Below are 15467 nucleotides of genomic sequence, written 5' to 3'. Positions count from 1 at the left end.
AGTGTCCCATAGTTGATGTCATTGGGAGCAGTAGTGCCCCATCATTGGTGTCAGTGGAAGTAATAGTACCCCATTGTTGATGTCATTGAGAACAATAGTGCCCCATCCCTTGTGTCATTGGGAGGAATAGTGCCCCTTCATTGGTATCAGTGGGAGGAGTAGTGTCCCATTGCTGGTGTCAGTGTGGGGACAAGTGTTCCGAGACCTGGATGCAGGCAAGCAAACTGCTGCAGGCCACAATTTGGAGACCATTGGACTAGATTATGCTTTCTGGTCTCTCAGCCATTTTCAGTCTAGTCCAAAATCCTCCTCCTTGGATGCCTAATTAACCATGCATTCTCTGCTGCCTATTTGTTCCAAATGCTGCATGTTCACGTTGGGGTTGTTAAGGCAGGGCTTGACACATTTGCTTTACATCCAGAAGCCAGCTAAAAACGTTAGGAGCCAGTTTATTTGTTTTTTTGCTTTGATCTCAAAACGTCCAGGTGTGAATGGAGCCGCCTTGGTTCACACATATGCGACTCTGGATGCGTTTTCAAACTCACACATTTTCATGACAGGCTAAATATTATGTGTTCCTATTGGGGTGGTTCACACAGATGCGATCTACACACATTGTGTTTAGAGTAGCATTACAAGCTTGTAGCAGTGTGTTCCAGACTCACAAGTGATAGAGTACAGTGGCATGTGGAGGTAAGTGTTCACATAGGATTGCTATTGACAGATGTTTTCGTATTGATGTCAGTGGCAGGTGTTTTTGCATTGAAGTCAATGGAACGCGGTTTTGCATTGAAGTCAATGGAACGCGGTTTTGCACTGAAGTCAATGGAACGCGGTTTTGCACTGAAGTCAATGGAACGCGTTTTGCACTGAAGTCAATGGAACGCGGTTTTGCATTGAAGTCAATGGAACGCGGTGTGTGAAGCCAGACACCAGGACACAATTTCTGGTCATCATTGCGACCTGATGCCTGGAATTTATCACACCCTGCACTAAGAGTTTGTTTTGGTTTTCCAACAAGACTGTAGACCCTCCCAAATTCATATTAAGAGTGGTAGATTTATCATTAACTGCTCACAGGGTGAGTTAATGAAGCATGTTACATTGACAACTTGAAACTGCTTTTCATTTTACTTTTTTACCTATTTTGGTATTATGCATCCTATAGTCCTTAGCTCATTGTCTTTGATTTGACCTTTATAACAATAGTAACAGTTATTTAATTGTGTTATGATCTTGGTTAGCACAGCTGACTCCAAAGGCCATAATGTATTGTAGTTTTCTGTTGCTATTAGAACATCAGTAATACACCAAAGAACTAACACAGAGATTCCAACACTGAAAAAGCCAACCCAACAGTATACAATTTTTCTAATGTATAGAAAGGATATTTTCATAAAGCCATTTTGTCTCCTAGTCTCCTACTTTTCATAGGGTTGAGTCATCTGATGTATCCTCAGAATATTTGTTGACTGAGCAGATAAGAGATATTTGGCAATATTGTTAATGATTGCATTAAAACTCCTCCAACAAGAGGATGCCCATGAATGCTAACAAGATTAGTGTGCTGCATGGACAATTAGTTCTGGAATTGTGGTGATACAAGCAGATGCTATTTCATGCTGGTGATACATTCCCACTGATCTCCAGTTTTTGCGACTGCTGTACAGTTTCATGTGACCCAAACTTTTAAGTATATGGTAACTCAATCAGTTAAATCTTGTGTAACATGTTAATATAATTTAAAAATAATTTTCTGTGTTTAAATTCTCAGTTTTCATAAAAATGTATGGTGATCCTGCCATGAGCATCCTTGCCTAGGCACTTCCTTTATTAGGGTGGCAACACTCAGTCTGAGTCTCCCAGTTTTTCCTCTGTGTTGACACACTTTCTTCCAATTTGAACTATAAGGAGACCAGTTGATTCACTTTACATTGTCTTTTCTACTTTTGTTACCATCAGAAATCCATCTCTAAGAAATCACATGTATCACTTGCTGGAATGCATGTATTTAGAATGAAAGTGAATTACAACGGGGTTGCAGGAGGTCACCTGTGGATGAAGAAAAAAAGTGAAAACAGGAGTTTATTAGAACATGGCAGTTGTTTGATACATGGTGCTTTAGCAAACTAATAATGATGTAAAAAGCCTAACTTATGGATAACAGTTCAGCTTTAATTTGCAAATTTAGAATGTACTTATTGATCTGTTACTGCCATAATGTTGCTTATATAGCATTTTTGGTCTGCAGAGTCTGAAGAAGATCCAAGAAATGGACAAGGATGCACCTGACCGATGTAGCCCTGACCTTGAAGATTTGAAGAATTCAGACTGGGTAAGATACCAAATAACCTTTCCTTTTAGATGTTTCTTACGAGAATGTTTTGTGGCAGCCTGCAAGAATTTCTGAACAAGTTCATGGTGAGTCTGTTCTCATAGAAATGCTTAGAACAGCTTCTCATCAGAAGTGCGTTGAATAATAATGCTGGCCCACATTCAGCCTGGAAACAGGGTGATATCTACAATAGAGGATTTTCTGCAGGGGACAGCAATGCCCTGAAGGTGAGGATTGCAAACCTAGCTTTTTTTCCAAGTCCTGGGAAAATAAGTTTTATTTCATATTAATAGCTTAAGTTCTGCTTTATTGTCAAAAAGAGCAATTGATGATAAGAACCGTTGTCTTGCAACCCTGCTATATTCATCTATTCACGTGCTGCAAAGTTGGCAAAACTGTATTCATCTACAGGATCGTTTTCAGAGGAAGATTGAGTCCTTTTTACAATCAATATATTGATATCTCTACCCTGCCAGAATCACTTGTCCATCCTTGCAGATAATTACCAGAACATTTCCAAGCTACGAAATCTGGCCAGACTGCTCCAACCAGCCTGCCACTCCTTTAAGGGCTCATGTACATGGGACGTTTGGAAAAATCTTCTTAACGATGGAAACTGCTGGAAAACGTAGATTAAAAAACGTCAGTTTAGCTGCATTTGCATACTGCGTTTATGCGCATTTTTAAAAGATAACCTCAGGAGACCTTCCCAAATCCCCAAAATGCAGTGAAAAACAGTAAATAATTAACTATTTCAGACATTTTGAGAGGAATAGAGAGAGCAGAGAGATCAGTATATGTTGAGATTACCTATCTTTTCTGGTTGTATTCACTATGGATCACATAATGCAGCACGTTCTACCATTTTTTCCTTCACGCGAAACCTGGAACTAACTGCACTGGTGTACTAGGTCTGTTTGAATACATGGAAAACGCTTTGCATGCATTTCTGGTGATGAAAAAAGGCTCTGGACAGCATCTGGACATGAAACCGTTAAAAAAAAAAAAAAAAAAAAAAAAAAAAAAACGCTTCTAAACGCAACTGCTTATAAACCTGGTTAACAAGGTTTACAAGCATTTGGCGTTTTGAAACGCCAGTAAAATCTACTGCTGAACGCAAGTTTGGTGCGTTCAAAAAACGACTGTAAACTCAACTGCCTGTAAACGACATAGTGTACATGGACACATAGGAAAACATTAGGGAGAGTTCAGGGGCTGCTGAAAAAAACACTGAACAGCTCCTGAACATCAGTTTATCAGCTGCAGTGTACATGAGCCCTTACTATATGACCCCATCAGATCAGAACACATCAGTACTGACTATTAAAGGATAAGTTCACCTTTCGCAACATATTACACCCATATTCAGGGTGTAATATGTTACGGAAGGTCCAGCCCCTGCTCCACCCTGATCCCCCATTTTGACAGCTAGGGGTGGAATTTTCTCCCCTGCTAGCTGTCACAATTTTTTTTTTTCTATGTGGCTGTGCAGGGCTCTGCCCACCCAGCTGCGTCACTCATTCATGGTATTTTGTGAATGGGAAAACTACAAGTCCCGATAGCCATTGTGGCTGTCGGCTTATAGTTCTCCATGAACTACCACAATGCTGTTGAGTTCTATGGTAGTTCATTGATTCTTCCTGTTAAAGTGCATCTGCTTGCCCGTACGAGGTACAATAAACAGATACACTGACAGGTCTGCAGGATTCATGCATGGCACCATTGTGCTGATCCTGGAGCAATGCTTTATTGGCTCCCAAAACAAAGTACTAAATGCTAATTTTTTTACCTGCAAAAAAATGTGAATTTTAATATTTTTTTTATTAAAAGGTGAACTTATCCTTTAAGTGTTTTACGAGCAATAGTCCCTAAAAAGAGACATATTCAGTTTTTCCCTTTAGGCCCATTCACACCACAGAAATTCTGTCCAGATGCGGTCCGGTGTGTTTTTGATATGTTCAGTTGCATTTTTTCACCTCTTTTTTTTATTCCCCTTCACCTTAAATGAAAACGTGCCTTCTGGTGGGTTTTTGGTGCTTTCCAGTGCATTTTTTTATGCGTTTTGCTGTGTTCCAGTACTGTTCAGTGCAGAAAAAATAGAGCATGTTGTTTTTTTTTTTTTCTTTTTTCTTCTGGCACTGGAACACACTCAAACTAACTGTACTGGTGTGAACTATGTCATTGGAAACCATATAACTATGTGTTTTTGATGCAGAAAAAAAAAACTCACTGGACTGTGTGTGATTTGAACCGGCCTTTAAAGTTAGGAGCAGCTGGAAATTATTTTAAATCCTATCATTAATTTTGTTTTTAGCATGCCTGCACTAAAGCTTTTATAAAAACCCATTGTAATAGAAAAGATAAAAGAAAAGCCTTGTTTCTTTTAGTGTTAAAATTAAATCATATATTCATTTCCATATTGTTTTTTAACTAGCCTTCTGTTAATCTCAATGATCTAAAAGTTTGTAAACTTTGTGAAGATCGCAATACGTTTACTTCATTGAAATCTGTGAAATGTATTCACCTTGCCCTGATGTGTCACAGAACCCCCAGAGCCTGCCTTCTGAACTACAGAGGTGATGAGAGGAGGAGTTTCAGAAGGCGGAGTCAGTATGGTACGGGTGTCAAACTGGCAGCCCTCCAGCTGTTACCAAACTACAAGTCCCATGAGGCATTGCAAGATTGAGAGCTACAAGCTTGACTCCCAAAGCCAGAGGTATGATGAGACTTGTAGTTTTGCAACAGCTGGAGGGTCACCGTTTTGACACCCCTGCAGTACAGGATCACTGATTGCAAGCAGCAAGGTACCATGGGATATGTAGTCTTTAGAAATTGAAAGTAAACAAGAGAAGCAAAGCATGCAGGGAATCCAGGAAGTTGTGGAAACGGATATCCAGCAGACGAGCATCTTTCGCAACACGAAAGCAGATTTTTCCAGTGAGCTTATATTGGATTGTCAAAAATAGCAATTTGATTTACTATTGCTGATGTTATAAAAGTGTATGTTATGACCATAGAGCACCTTGAAATAAACAGCAAAGTGTCCTTCGCAACATTCAAACTTTAATGAAGTAGAGAAGTTATAGTGACAATGTACCAAGTCTCCCACCACAATTCTACATTACAGAGTAAAATGACTAGAGATGAGCGAATCGAACCAGGCGAAGTGGAATTCGTTTCGAATTTCAGGAAAAATTCGATTCGTGCCGAATCCGAATATTAGCCAACTTCGGGTGCATGAATCGGATTTTTCCCGATCAGCCGGCAAAAGTGTCCCTGCAGAGAGCTCCGCTATTTCTGACAGTTCTCTGACAGTTCCTTCACATGTACAGCGGTTGAAACATTGTTTCTATTTGTTTCCATTTAGGATACAGATGTTTTTATTCGGAAACAGATACAATGTTTCAACCGCTGTAAATGTGAAGGAACTGTCAGAGAACTGTCAGAAATAGCGGAGCTCTCTGCAGATACACTTTTTGCTGTACTGGAATACTTCTTCTTTTCATTCTTCTTTTCATTCTTCTCATTCTTCTCTTCATGCTTCTTTTCATTCTTCTCTTCATTCTTCTTTTCATTCTTCTCATTCTTCTTTTCATTCTTCTTTTCATTCTTCTTTTCATTCTTCTCATTCTTCTTTTCATTCTTCTTTTCATTCTTCTTTTCATTCTTCTCATTCTTCTTTTCATTCTTCTTTTCATTCTTCTTCTTCTTCTTTTCATTCTTCTTCTTCTTCTTTTCATTCTTCTTCTTCTTCTTTTCATTCTTCTTCTTCTTCTTTTCATTCTTCTTCTTCTTCTTCTTCTTTTCATTCTTCTTCTTCTTCTTCTTTTCATTCTTCTCCTTCTTCTTTTCATCCTTCTCCTTCTTCTTTTCATTCTTCTCATTCTTCTTTTCATTCTTCTCATTCTTCTTTTCATTCTTCTTTTCATTCTTCTTTTCATTCTTCTTTTCATTCTTCTTTTCATTCTTCTTTTCATTCTTCTTTTCATTCTTCTCATTCTTCTTTTCATTCTTCTCATTCTTCTTTTCATTCTTCTCATTCTTCTTTTCATTCTTCTCATTCTTCTTTTCATTCTTTTCATTCTTCTCATTCTTCTTTTCATTCTTCTCATTCTTCTTTTCATTCTTCTTTTCATTCTTCTCATTCTTCTTTTCATTCTTCTTCTTTTCATTCTTCTTCTTTTCATTCTTCTTCTTTTCATTCTTCTTCTTCTTTTCATTCTTCTTTTCATTCTTCTCATACTTCTTTTCATTCTTCTCATTCTTCTTTTCATTCTTCTCATTCTTCTTTTCATTCTTCTTTTCATTCTTCTCATTCTTCTTTTCATTCTTCTTTTCATTCTTCTCATTCTTCTTTTCATTCTTCTTCTTCGTTTCATTCTTCTTTTCATTCTTCTCATTCTTCTTTTCATTCTTCTCATTCTTCTTTTCATTCTTCTTTTCATTCTTCTTCTTCTTTTCATTCTTCTTTTTCTTCTTTTCATTCTTTTTCTTCTTTTCATTCTTCTTTTTCTTCTTTTCATTCTTTTTCTTCTTTTCATTCTTCTTTTCATTCTTCTTCTTCTTCTTTTCATTCTTCTTTTCATTCTTCTTCTTCTTCTTTTCATTCTTCTTCTGGCAACTCCACCACGCAGCTCATTTTTGTTCCAGTATTACTGTATTTTGCTCCTTCAAAATCCTGAAACTTTCTTTTGGCAGGTGTACAGACTCAGGTACTCAGTGCAGGAATGGTGGGACTCCCTCACAATGGACACAGCAGGTGTACATACAGACCCAGGAATTCAACACAGGGACAGTGGGAACCCCTAATAATGGGTAAAGCAGGTGGGCAGACCCGGAATCTCAGCACATGGATGGTAGGAACCCCTCATAATGGGCACAGCAGGTGTGCATACCCAGAACCTCAGCACAGGGATGGTGGGAACCCCTAGTAATGGGCGCAGCAGGTGTGCAGACCTGGGACCTCAGCACAGGGATGGTAGAAACCCCTCATAATGGGAACAGCAGGTGTACAGACCCAGGAATTTAGCACAGGGATGGTGGGAACTCCTCCTAATGGGCAGAGCAGGTGTACAGACCCAGGAACTCAGCACAGGGATGGTGGGAACTTCTCATAATGGGCGCAGCAGGTGTGCAGACCTGGAACCTCAGCACAGGGATGGTGGGAACCCCTCATAATGGGCACAGCAGGTGTGCATACCCAGAACCTCAGCACAGGGATGGTGGGAACCCCTAGTAATGGGCGCAGAGGTGTGCAGACCTGGGACCTCAGCACAGGGATGGTGGGAACCCCTCATAATGGGCGCAGAGGTGTGCAGACCTGGGACCTCAGCACAGGGATGGTGGGAACCCCTCATAATGGGCACAGCAGGTGTGCAGACCTGGAACCTCAGCACAGGGATGGTGGGAATCCCTAGTAATGGGCGCAGCAGGTGTGCAGACCTGGGACCTCAGCACAGGGATGGTGGGAACCCCTCATAATGGGCACAGCAGGTGTGCAGACCTGGGACCTCAGCACAGGGATGGTGGGAACCCCTCATAATGGGCGCAGCAGGTGTGCAGACCTGGAACCTCAGCACAGGGATGGTGGGAACCCCTCATAATGGGCACAGCAGGTGTTCATACCCAGAACCTCAGCACAGGGATGGTGGGAACCCCTAGTAATGGGCGCAGCAGGTGTGCAGACCTGGGACCTCAGCACAGGGATGGTGGGAACCCCTCATAATGGGCACAGCAGGTGTGCAGACCTGGGAGCTCAGCACAGGGATGGTGGGAACCCCTCATAATGGGCGCAGCAGGTGTGCAGACCTGGAACCTCAGCACAGGGATGGTGGGAACCCCTCATAATGGGCACAGCAGGTGTGCATACCCGGAACCTCAGCACAGGGATGGTGGGAACCCCTAGTAATGGGCGCAGCAGGTGTGCAGACCTGGGACCTCAGCACAGGGATGGTGGGAACCCCTCATAATGGGCACAGCAGGTGTGCAGACCTGGAACCTCAGCACAGGGATGGTGGGAACCCCTCATAATGGGCACAGCAGGTGTTCATACCCAGAACCTCAGCACAGGGATGGTGGGAACCCCTAGTAATGGGCGCAGCAGGTGTGCAGACCTGGGACCTCAGCACAGGGATGGTGGGAACCCCTCATAATGGGCACAGCAGGTGTGCAGACCTGGGAGCTCAGCACAGGGATGGTGGGAACCCCTCATAATGGGCGCAGCAGGTGTGCAGACCTGGAACCTCAGCACAGGGATGGTGGGAACCCCTCATAATGGGCACAGCAGGTGTGCATACCCAGAACCTCAGCACAGGGATGGTGGGAACCCCTAGTAATGGGCGCAGCAGGTGTGCAGACCTGGGACCTCAGCACAGGGATGGTGGGAACCCCTCATAATGGGCACAGCAGGTGTGCAGACCTGGGACCTCAGCACAGGGATGGTGGGAACCCCTCATAATGGGCGCAGCAGGTGTGCAGACCTGGAACCTCAGCGCAGGGATGGTGGGAACCCCTCATAATGGGCACAGCAGGTGTGCATACCCAGAACCTCAGCACAGGGATGGTGGGAACCCCTCATAATGGGCACAGCAGGTGTTATGGGGTTTAACTCTCCAGCATCCATTAGAGACTGATATAGTAATATAGTTCATTCTTCTTTTCATTCTTCTTCTTCTTCTTTTCATTCTTCTTTTCATTCTTCTTTTCATTCTTCTTTTCATTCTTCTTCTTCTTTTCATTCTTCTTCTTCTTCTTTTCATTCTTCTTCTTCTTCTTTTCATTCTTCTTCTTCTTCTTTTCATTCTTCTTCTTCTTCTTTTCATTCTTCTTCTTCTTCTTTTCATTCTTCTTCTTCTTCTTTTCATTCTTCTTCTTCTTCTTTTCATTCTTCTTCTTCTTCTTTTCATTCTTCTTCTTCTTCTTTTCATTCTTCTCATTCTTCTTTTTCTTCTTCTCATTCTTCTTTTTCTTCTTCTCATTCTTCTTTTCATTCTTCTTCTCATTCTTCTTTTCATTCTTCTTCTTTTCATTCTTCTCATTCTTCTTTTCATTCTTCTTTTCATTCTTCTTCTTTTCATTCTTCTTCTTCTTTTTATTCTTTTCATTCTTCTCATTCTTCTTTTCATTCTTCTTCTTTTCATTCTTCTTCTTCTTCTTTTCATTCTTCTTTTCATTCTTCTTCTTTTCATTCTTCTTTTCATTCTACTTCTTCTTCTTTTCATTCTTCTTCTTCTTCTTCTTCTTCTTCTTCGTCGTGCCCCGTGACTGCCCAAATGAGTGAAGTGTGCGGTGATTCTAAGATCGACGGCACTCATTAGAGACTGATATAGTAATATAGTTCATTCTTCTTTTCATTCTTCTTCTTCTTCTTTTCATTCTTCTTTTCATTCTTCTTTTCATTCTTCTTTTCATTCTTCTTCTTCTTTTCATTCTTCTTCTTCTTCTTTTCATTCTTCTTCTTCTTTTCATTCTTCTTCTTCTTCTTTTCATTCTTCTTCTTCTTCTTTTCATTCTTCTTCTTCTTCTTTTCATTCTTCTTCTTCTTCTTTTCATTCTTCTTCTTCTTCTTTTCATTCTTCTTCTTCTTCTTTTCATTCTTCTTCTTCTTCTTTTCATTCTTCTTCTTCTTCTTTTCATTCTTCTCATTCTTCTTTTCATTCTTCTTCTCATTCTTCTTTTCATTCTTCTTCTCATTCTTCTTTTCATTCTTCTTCTCATTCTTCTTTTCATTCTTCTTCTCATTCTTCTTTTCATTCTTCTTTTCATTCTTCTTTTCATTCTTCTTCTTTTCATTCTTCTTCTTCTTTTTATTCTTTTCATTCTTCTCATTCTTCTTTTCATTCTTCTTCTTTTCATTCTTCTTCTTCTTCTTTTCATTCTTCTTTTCATTCTTCTTCTTTTCATTCTTCTTTTCATTCTTCTTCTTTTCATTCTTCTTTTCATTCTACTTCTTCTTCTTCTTCTTCTTCTTCGTCGTGCCCCGTGACTGCCCAAATGAGTGAAGTGTGCGGTGATTCTAAGATCGACGGCACTCATCTGCATGTCATACTGACTGACAGTATTATTTCTCTTCCCCAGCAGACTCCAAGGGCATTTAAATTAAAGGTACAGTGTTCTGCACTAATATAAAGGCTCTCTGAAGCCTAGAAACCCTTTTAATTAGTTAAATTCGCAGCGAATAAATTCGCATCGAATCGAATTTCTCCCACAAATTCGGCGAATCAGCCGAATCGAATTTTTGAATAATTCGCTCATCTCTAAAAATGACCTGTTGCCTGCTAGTCTTTGTACAATTCTTTTTGCATTTTTTTTAATAAGCTGGACTGTGTGTTTGTTATATTTAAACTTGTTCCTAAAATGCTTTAATAATATGTCAATTGGTTGTATCCCAATATCTTTTCAGGCCAGGTTCTGGGTTCAGGTTATGCGCGATCTGCGTAATGGTGTCAAGTTGAAGAAAGTGCAGGAACGCCAGTACAACATGTTACCCATCGAATTCGAGCTGACCCCATATGAGATGCTGATGGACGACATACGTTCTAAACGTTACACCCTAAGAAAGGTTATGGTGAGTCAGATGTGCTGACTTATAAATCATCTGATTATTGCAGCAGTAGTGGTGGCTTACATGTTACTATTAAAATGTTACAACGCTGATAATGAATTTACTTGTCATACTCTATTCTGAGATTCTATTTCTGTCTCCTTTTAGGTTCAAGGTGACATCCCTCCTCGATTAAAGAAGAGTGCCCATGAAATAATCCTGGATTTTATACGCTCCAGACCTCCATTAAATCCTGTATGTAGTCCTGCTCTGTAGTAATCGTGTATCCTTTGCTTTTAGTTCATCTGCCTTGATGAATTAAATACTTGCAAATTCCATGGTAGCAGGCCTGGCAAATGATATTTGTGCCCAGGCTCTTACTATAAAAGCAGATTATTCATCTGAACAGCTGCTGCTAAGTTCCTGGTAATGGTAATGAGGTCAAATGTGTTTTCAAAATAACTTTGCAATGTTAAAGCAGTATTTTACCAAAAGCAAAAACGTATTATATTGCAGTTTACCAATAGATGTGGTTACTGCCTTGTTTTTCTTTTTTTTTTTAGTTTTGTTTTCTTTTTATTTTCACCTCATATTAAAGTTTAAGTGCAGTCATAATAAACAAAACACAGAAATCAGCTCAAGGGGCATAATTTAGTCAGCAGGATGTGTCCCTAATGCCTCTTGTTAGGTAAAATCCTCCTCCATTGTTGCCACCCATTCCCCCCACTTCCCATGGTCCTAATCTGTCTTGAGTGCGGTAGGGGTTAATTGAACTGTGGGAGCTGTCATAGGCTTCAGTCAAGAGTGCTCAAATATACCTGCCCTTTCTGTCCAGCTGCTCAATTCATAGAAGCTGGCACTAAGCTATCTATAACTGAAATACAATCTTTGAATGGAGAACGGTTGGATGACTGAAAGGTCTTCCACTGCATTAATGGACCGCTTTTCATCAATGGAAGCTGTAGTAGCAGGTAAGGGGTTTCATCAATGGAGAAGGATTTCATCGAGCAGAAGAGGCATCAGCAGTAGGGACACAGCATTCTGACTCTAAGTTATGTCCCTTGTGCTGATTTTTGTGCTTTTTATTTTGACTGCGTGTAGGCCTTAAATATTGGTTTTAGTTTTAATACCACTTTTAAAAAATACAGTATTCTTTTTGTACCTATGTGTGTACTTTTATTTACTTTCTGTTCTAATTTTTTAAAATTGTATCACAGGTAAATCATAGGACCCTTTCACACAGCCATTCCGATCAAGTCCGCCTGTCCGTTTTTCTGGCAGACCTGTTTGGAAGGTTGATTCACCCCTATGGACAGGCGGGTGTAAACGGACTTGTGTCCTTTTACATCCCCCTTCCTCTGATTCCAACCGCTAGAAAAACAAAGGCTAGACAGAATGGATCTGAGGGTCGTCCGGTGTAAACGGACAGCGGCGTCCATTTAGGCTAGCTTCACATCTATGCAGGTTGCGGTAATTGCATTTTTGCATTTTTTTATGTGTTTTTGCTTATTTTTTTTTCTTGGCCAGTAGGAAAGTCACCTAAAAGTGTCATACTTTTCTATAAACCAAAACAAAAAAAAACAGCAAAACGCATCAAAAATACAACACTTGCATTTTTGGTGCAGTTTCATTCGTTTATTACACGCAAAACACAATCACAAAAGTCCCTGACCCTTTCCAAAAAACACACCGGCTCTAAGCGTTTAGTTGAGAACTAGATCCATAGGAAACCATGTTAAATGGACTTTAGTGCTTTTCTTCAAACCGGAAAATACCCTGAAAAACGCACAAGTGTGAACCTAGGCTTACTCCTGGCCGCCCATAGAGCAGAGTGGGCAAAGGACACATCCATGTCTGCTCAGTTTCTGCAGAGCGGACATGGATTTGTCATCTCTTCTCTGAATAAACAAGGGATCTGTGAACTGATCCTCTATGAGAAGGGGGCCTTGAAGGCAAAAACTGAATCTTGAGTTGAATACAGGGAGGATAGCCTACCCGAGCAATACTATTTTTTTATGTAGGCTTTGATAACTTTTGATACTCCAGCCTCATTGTTTTTTTTCTTCCACTAATTTGAAAAGCTTTACTTAGGATACAGAACAGGAATTAAAAAAAAAAGTCTGGTGCAAACCATTTGCTGCCCTCTCGCATGCGGTTACAAGTCTGATTTCCCCCCCCCCCCGGATCCCCAGGTTGTGACAGCTAGTGGGGGATCTTCTCCTCCCCACTAGCTGTCAGAATTTTAAAAAAAACGTGGCTGTGCGGAGCTCCGACCACTTCACTCATTCACAGTATTCTGTGAATGGGAAAACGACAAGTCCTGGCAGCCTTGGTGGCTGTCAGATTGTAGTTTTCAATGAACTACCATGGCTCTCCACAGCACCATGATGGTTCATTGAACCTTCCTGTCAGTAACTGCTTGCCTTTCCGGGATGTACTATACTGACAGATCAGGGGACACCCGCATGGCACCAGCGATCTGCTTATCACTGGTGCAATGCTTTAGAGGCGCCACAAACAAAAAATAATGCACATTTTGTTTACTTGAAAAAAATGTGCATTTATTATTTTTTATGAAAAGGTGATCCGTCCCTTTTAAGTGTCTTCTTAACACTCTCTTTAATATTTTTTTGGAAACTAGTTTAGACTGGGAGAAGAGCACAAGTTATACAGGAAGAAGGAATGAGGGAAAGGGGGCCCAACGGTGATAGGAACTTCAGGCTCTTTAAATTTTGGCTGTAGAGGATTTCCAATAATAGGGCTCAAATTACATATTAACCTATGTACAGTAAAAAAAAGTAACCAACATACAATGCCTCTTCATTACCCGTGTTTGGATAACAATTCAGTTTTATTGGGTTTTTTTTTTTGTTTTTTAAGCTTTCATACAGATGGGAAGGCATCAGCATTGTTCAGTACTATCAACATAGTCCATTCCATGGTGCCTAATGTTAGTTTTTACATTTATTTTCAGGTGTCTGCACGGAAATTAAAACCCACACCACCACGTCCTCGAAGTCTGCATGAACGAATACTAGAAGAAATTAAATCTGAGAGAAAACTACGTCCGGTTTCTCCTGATGAAATTAGGCGTAGTCGGCTTGGTAAGAAAGCTGTAGGCAGTTTGGCAGACCTGGCAATCGGTATAACTTGCTGTTAAAAGCATTTTGTCAGAAGTTAGCTTGAAAAATTAGTGAACATTAAAATGCAAATTATGTATGCAGCTGCTTGGAAAGATTCAAGCTGCTGTTCTTTCAGTTTACCATGTCAACAGAATAAAATGATTTCATTGGTTACCTCCATTCACCTAGGCACACATCTTGGTACTGTACTTTTTATAGATGAGCTGCAGAAAGGCAAGTATTAAAAATTCAAGAACATCTCTGATATACAGTAACTACTGACAGGTTTTGGCTACTGGGAGTCAAGTATATGATTATATATATAACTGTTTTTCTAAATGCCTCTTACCAACGTGTTTTTTTTTTTGTAAGTGGTATTGGCTTTTTCACTATCTTCAGCCTTTATAACATTTGTATCATGCATGGTTATCCATTTTTTTATGCTATGTATATGCATGTATAAAATGTTTTTTTTAATAGGCCAAGGTATAATTGAGTGCGTAAGTATATAATACGGAAGACTTTAATTTCAACACTTAATTTAATGTAGTACGCTCAGCAAATGATAAATTTACTTTTATTATTTATGACTGCTTTTAAACACCTAAAATATGATTTAAATGTTGCTATAGGTAACTATACATCATTACACTTTGTTCATTAAAATTACTAAATAAAATAACATTTACTTGTTAGATTTAAGAATATTTATTTTCTTCATTTGCGTTTTTCGCTACTAGCATATTGTTAAGATATCAGGATCGTAATGGACACTAATAACTTAGTTACCTTTAGTGCACAATAATATAATTGTATCTGCTTTTCAGGTTTCTTGGTTGCAAATAAAAATTAGATAATTATTGCTGCAGTTCAAATTTTTGGCAATCTTTTGTCCTGGAATCACACCAGGGCTACAATTTTGCATTGTCCCGTTAGTCATTGATTGGCATGGTGACATATACACTCTATTGCCAAAAGTATTGGCACACCCCTCCAAATCATTGGATTCAGGTGTTCCAATCACCTCCTATGGCCACAGGTGTATAAAATCAAGCACCTAGGCAGGCAGACTGCTTCTACAAACATTTGTGGAAGAATGGGTCGCTTTCAAGAGCTCAGTGAATTCAAGTGTGGTACCATGATAGGTTGTCATCCGGGCAAGAAGTCCATTTGTGAAATTTCCTTGCTACTAAATATTCTACAGCCAACTGTTAGTGGTATTATAACAAAGTGGAAGCAACTGGGAACGACAGCAACTCAGTCTCAAAGTGGTAGGCCACATAAAATGACAGAGCAATCTCAGCGTATGTTGAAGCGCACAGTGCGCAGAGGTCTCCAACTGTCTGCAGAGTCAATAGCTAAAGACCTCCAAACTTTGTGTGGCCTTCAGATTAGCACAACAACAGTGTGTAGAGAGCTTCATGGAATGGGTTTCCATGGCCGAGCAGCTGCATCCAAGCCTTACATC

General features: G+C 40.0%; 1 protein-coding gene across 6 annotated transcripts in view; it reads left to right on the top strand.

Moving 5' to 3' along the window:
- The window catches only part of SPIRE1 (spire type actin nucleation factor 1), a 272091-nt gene that overhangs the window by 185461 nt on the left and 71163 nt on the right, over positions 1-15467 (top strand). For all 6 annotated transcript variants that reach the window (XM_089671043.1, XM_089671041.1, XM_089671038.1 and 3 more), the window contains exons 5-8: positions 2252-2335; positions 10737-10901; positions 11046-11132; positions 13852-13981. In XM_089671043.1, the coding sequence (XP_089527169.1) occupies positions 2252-2335; positions 10737-10901; positions 11046-11132; positions 13852-13981 (466 nt within the window). The remainder of the gene's footprint in view (positions 1-2251; positions 2336-10736; positions 10902-11045; positions 11133-13851; positions 13982-15467) is intronic.

The sequence above is a fragment of the Staurois parvus genome, unplaced genomic scaffold, assembly GCF_062004578.1.
Source record: "Staurois parvus isolate SC_StPar_1 unplaced genomic scaffold, SC_StPar_1.0 ptg000097l, whole genome shotgun sequence".
Classification (NCBI taxonomy): domain Eukaryota; kingdom Metazoa; phylum Chordata; class Amphibia; order Anura; family Ranidae; genus Staurois; species Staurois parvus.
The sequence above is the reverse complement of the archived record's forward strand: the minus strand, read 5'-3'. Positions and strand labels throughout refer to the sequence as shown.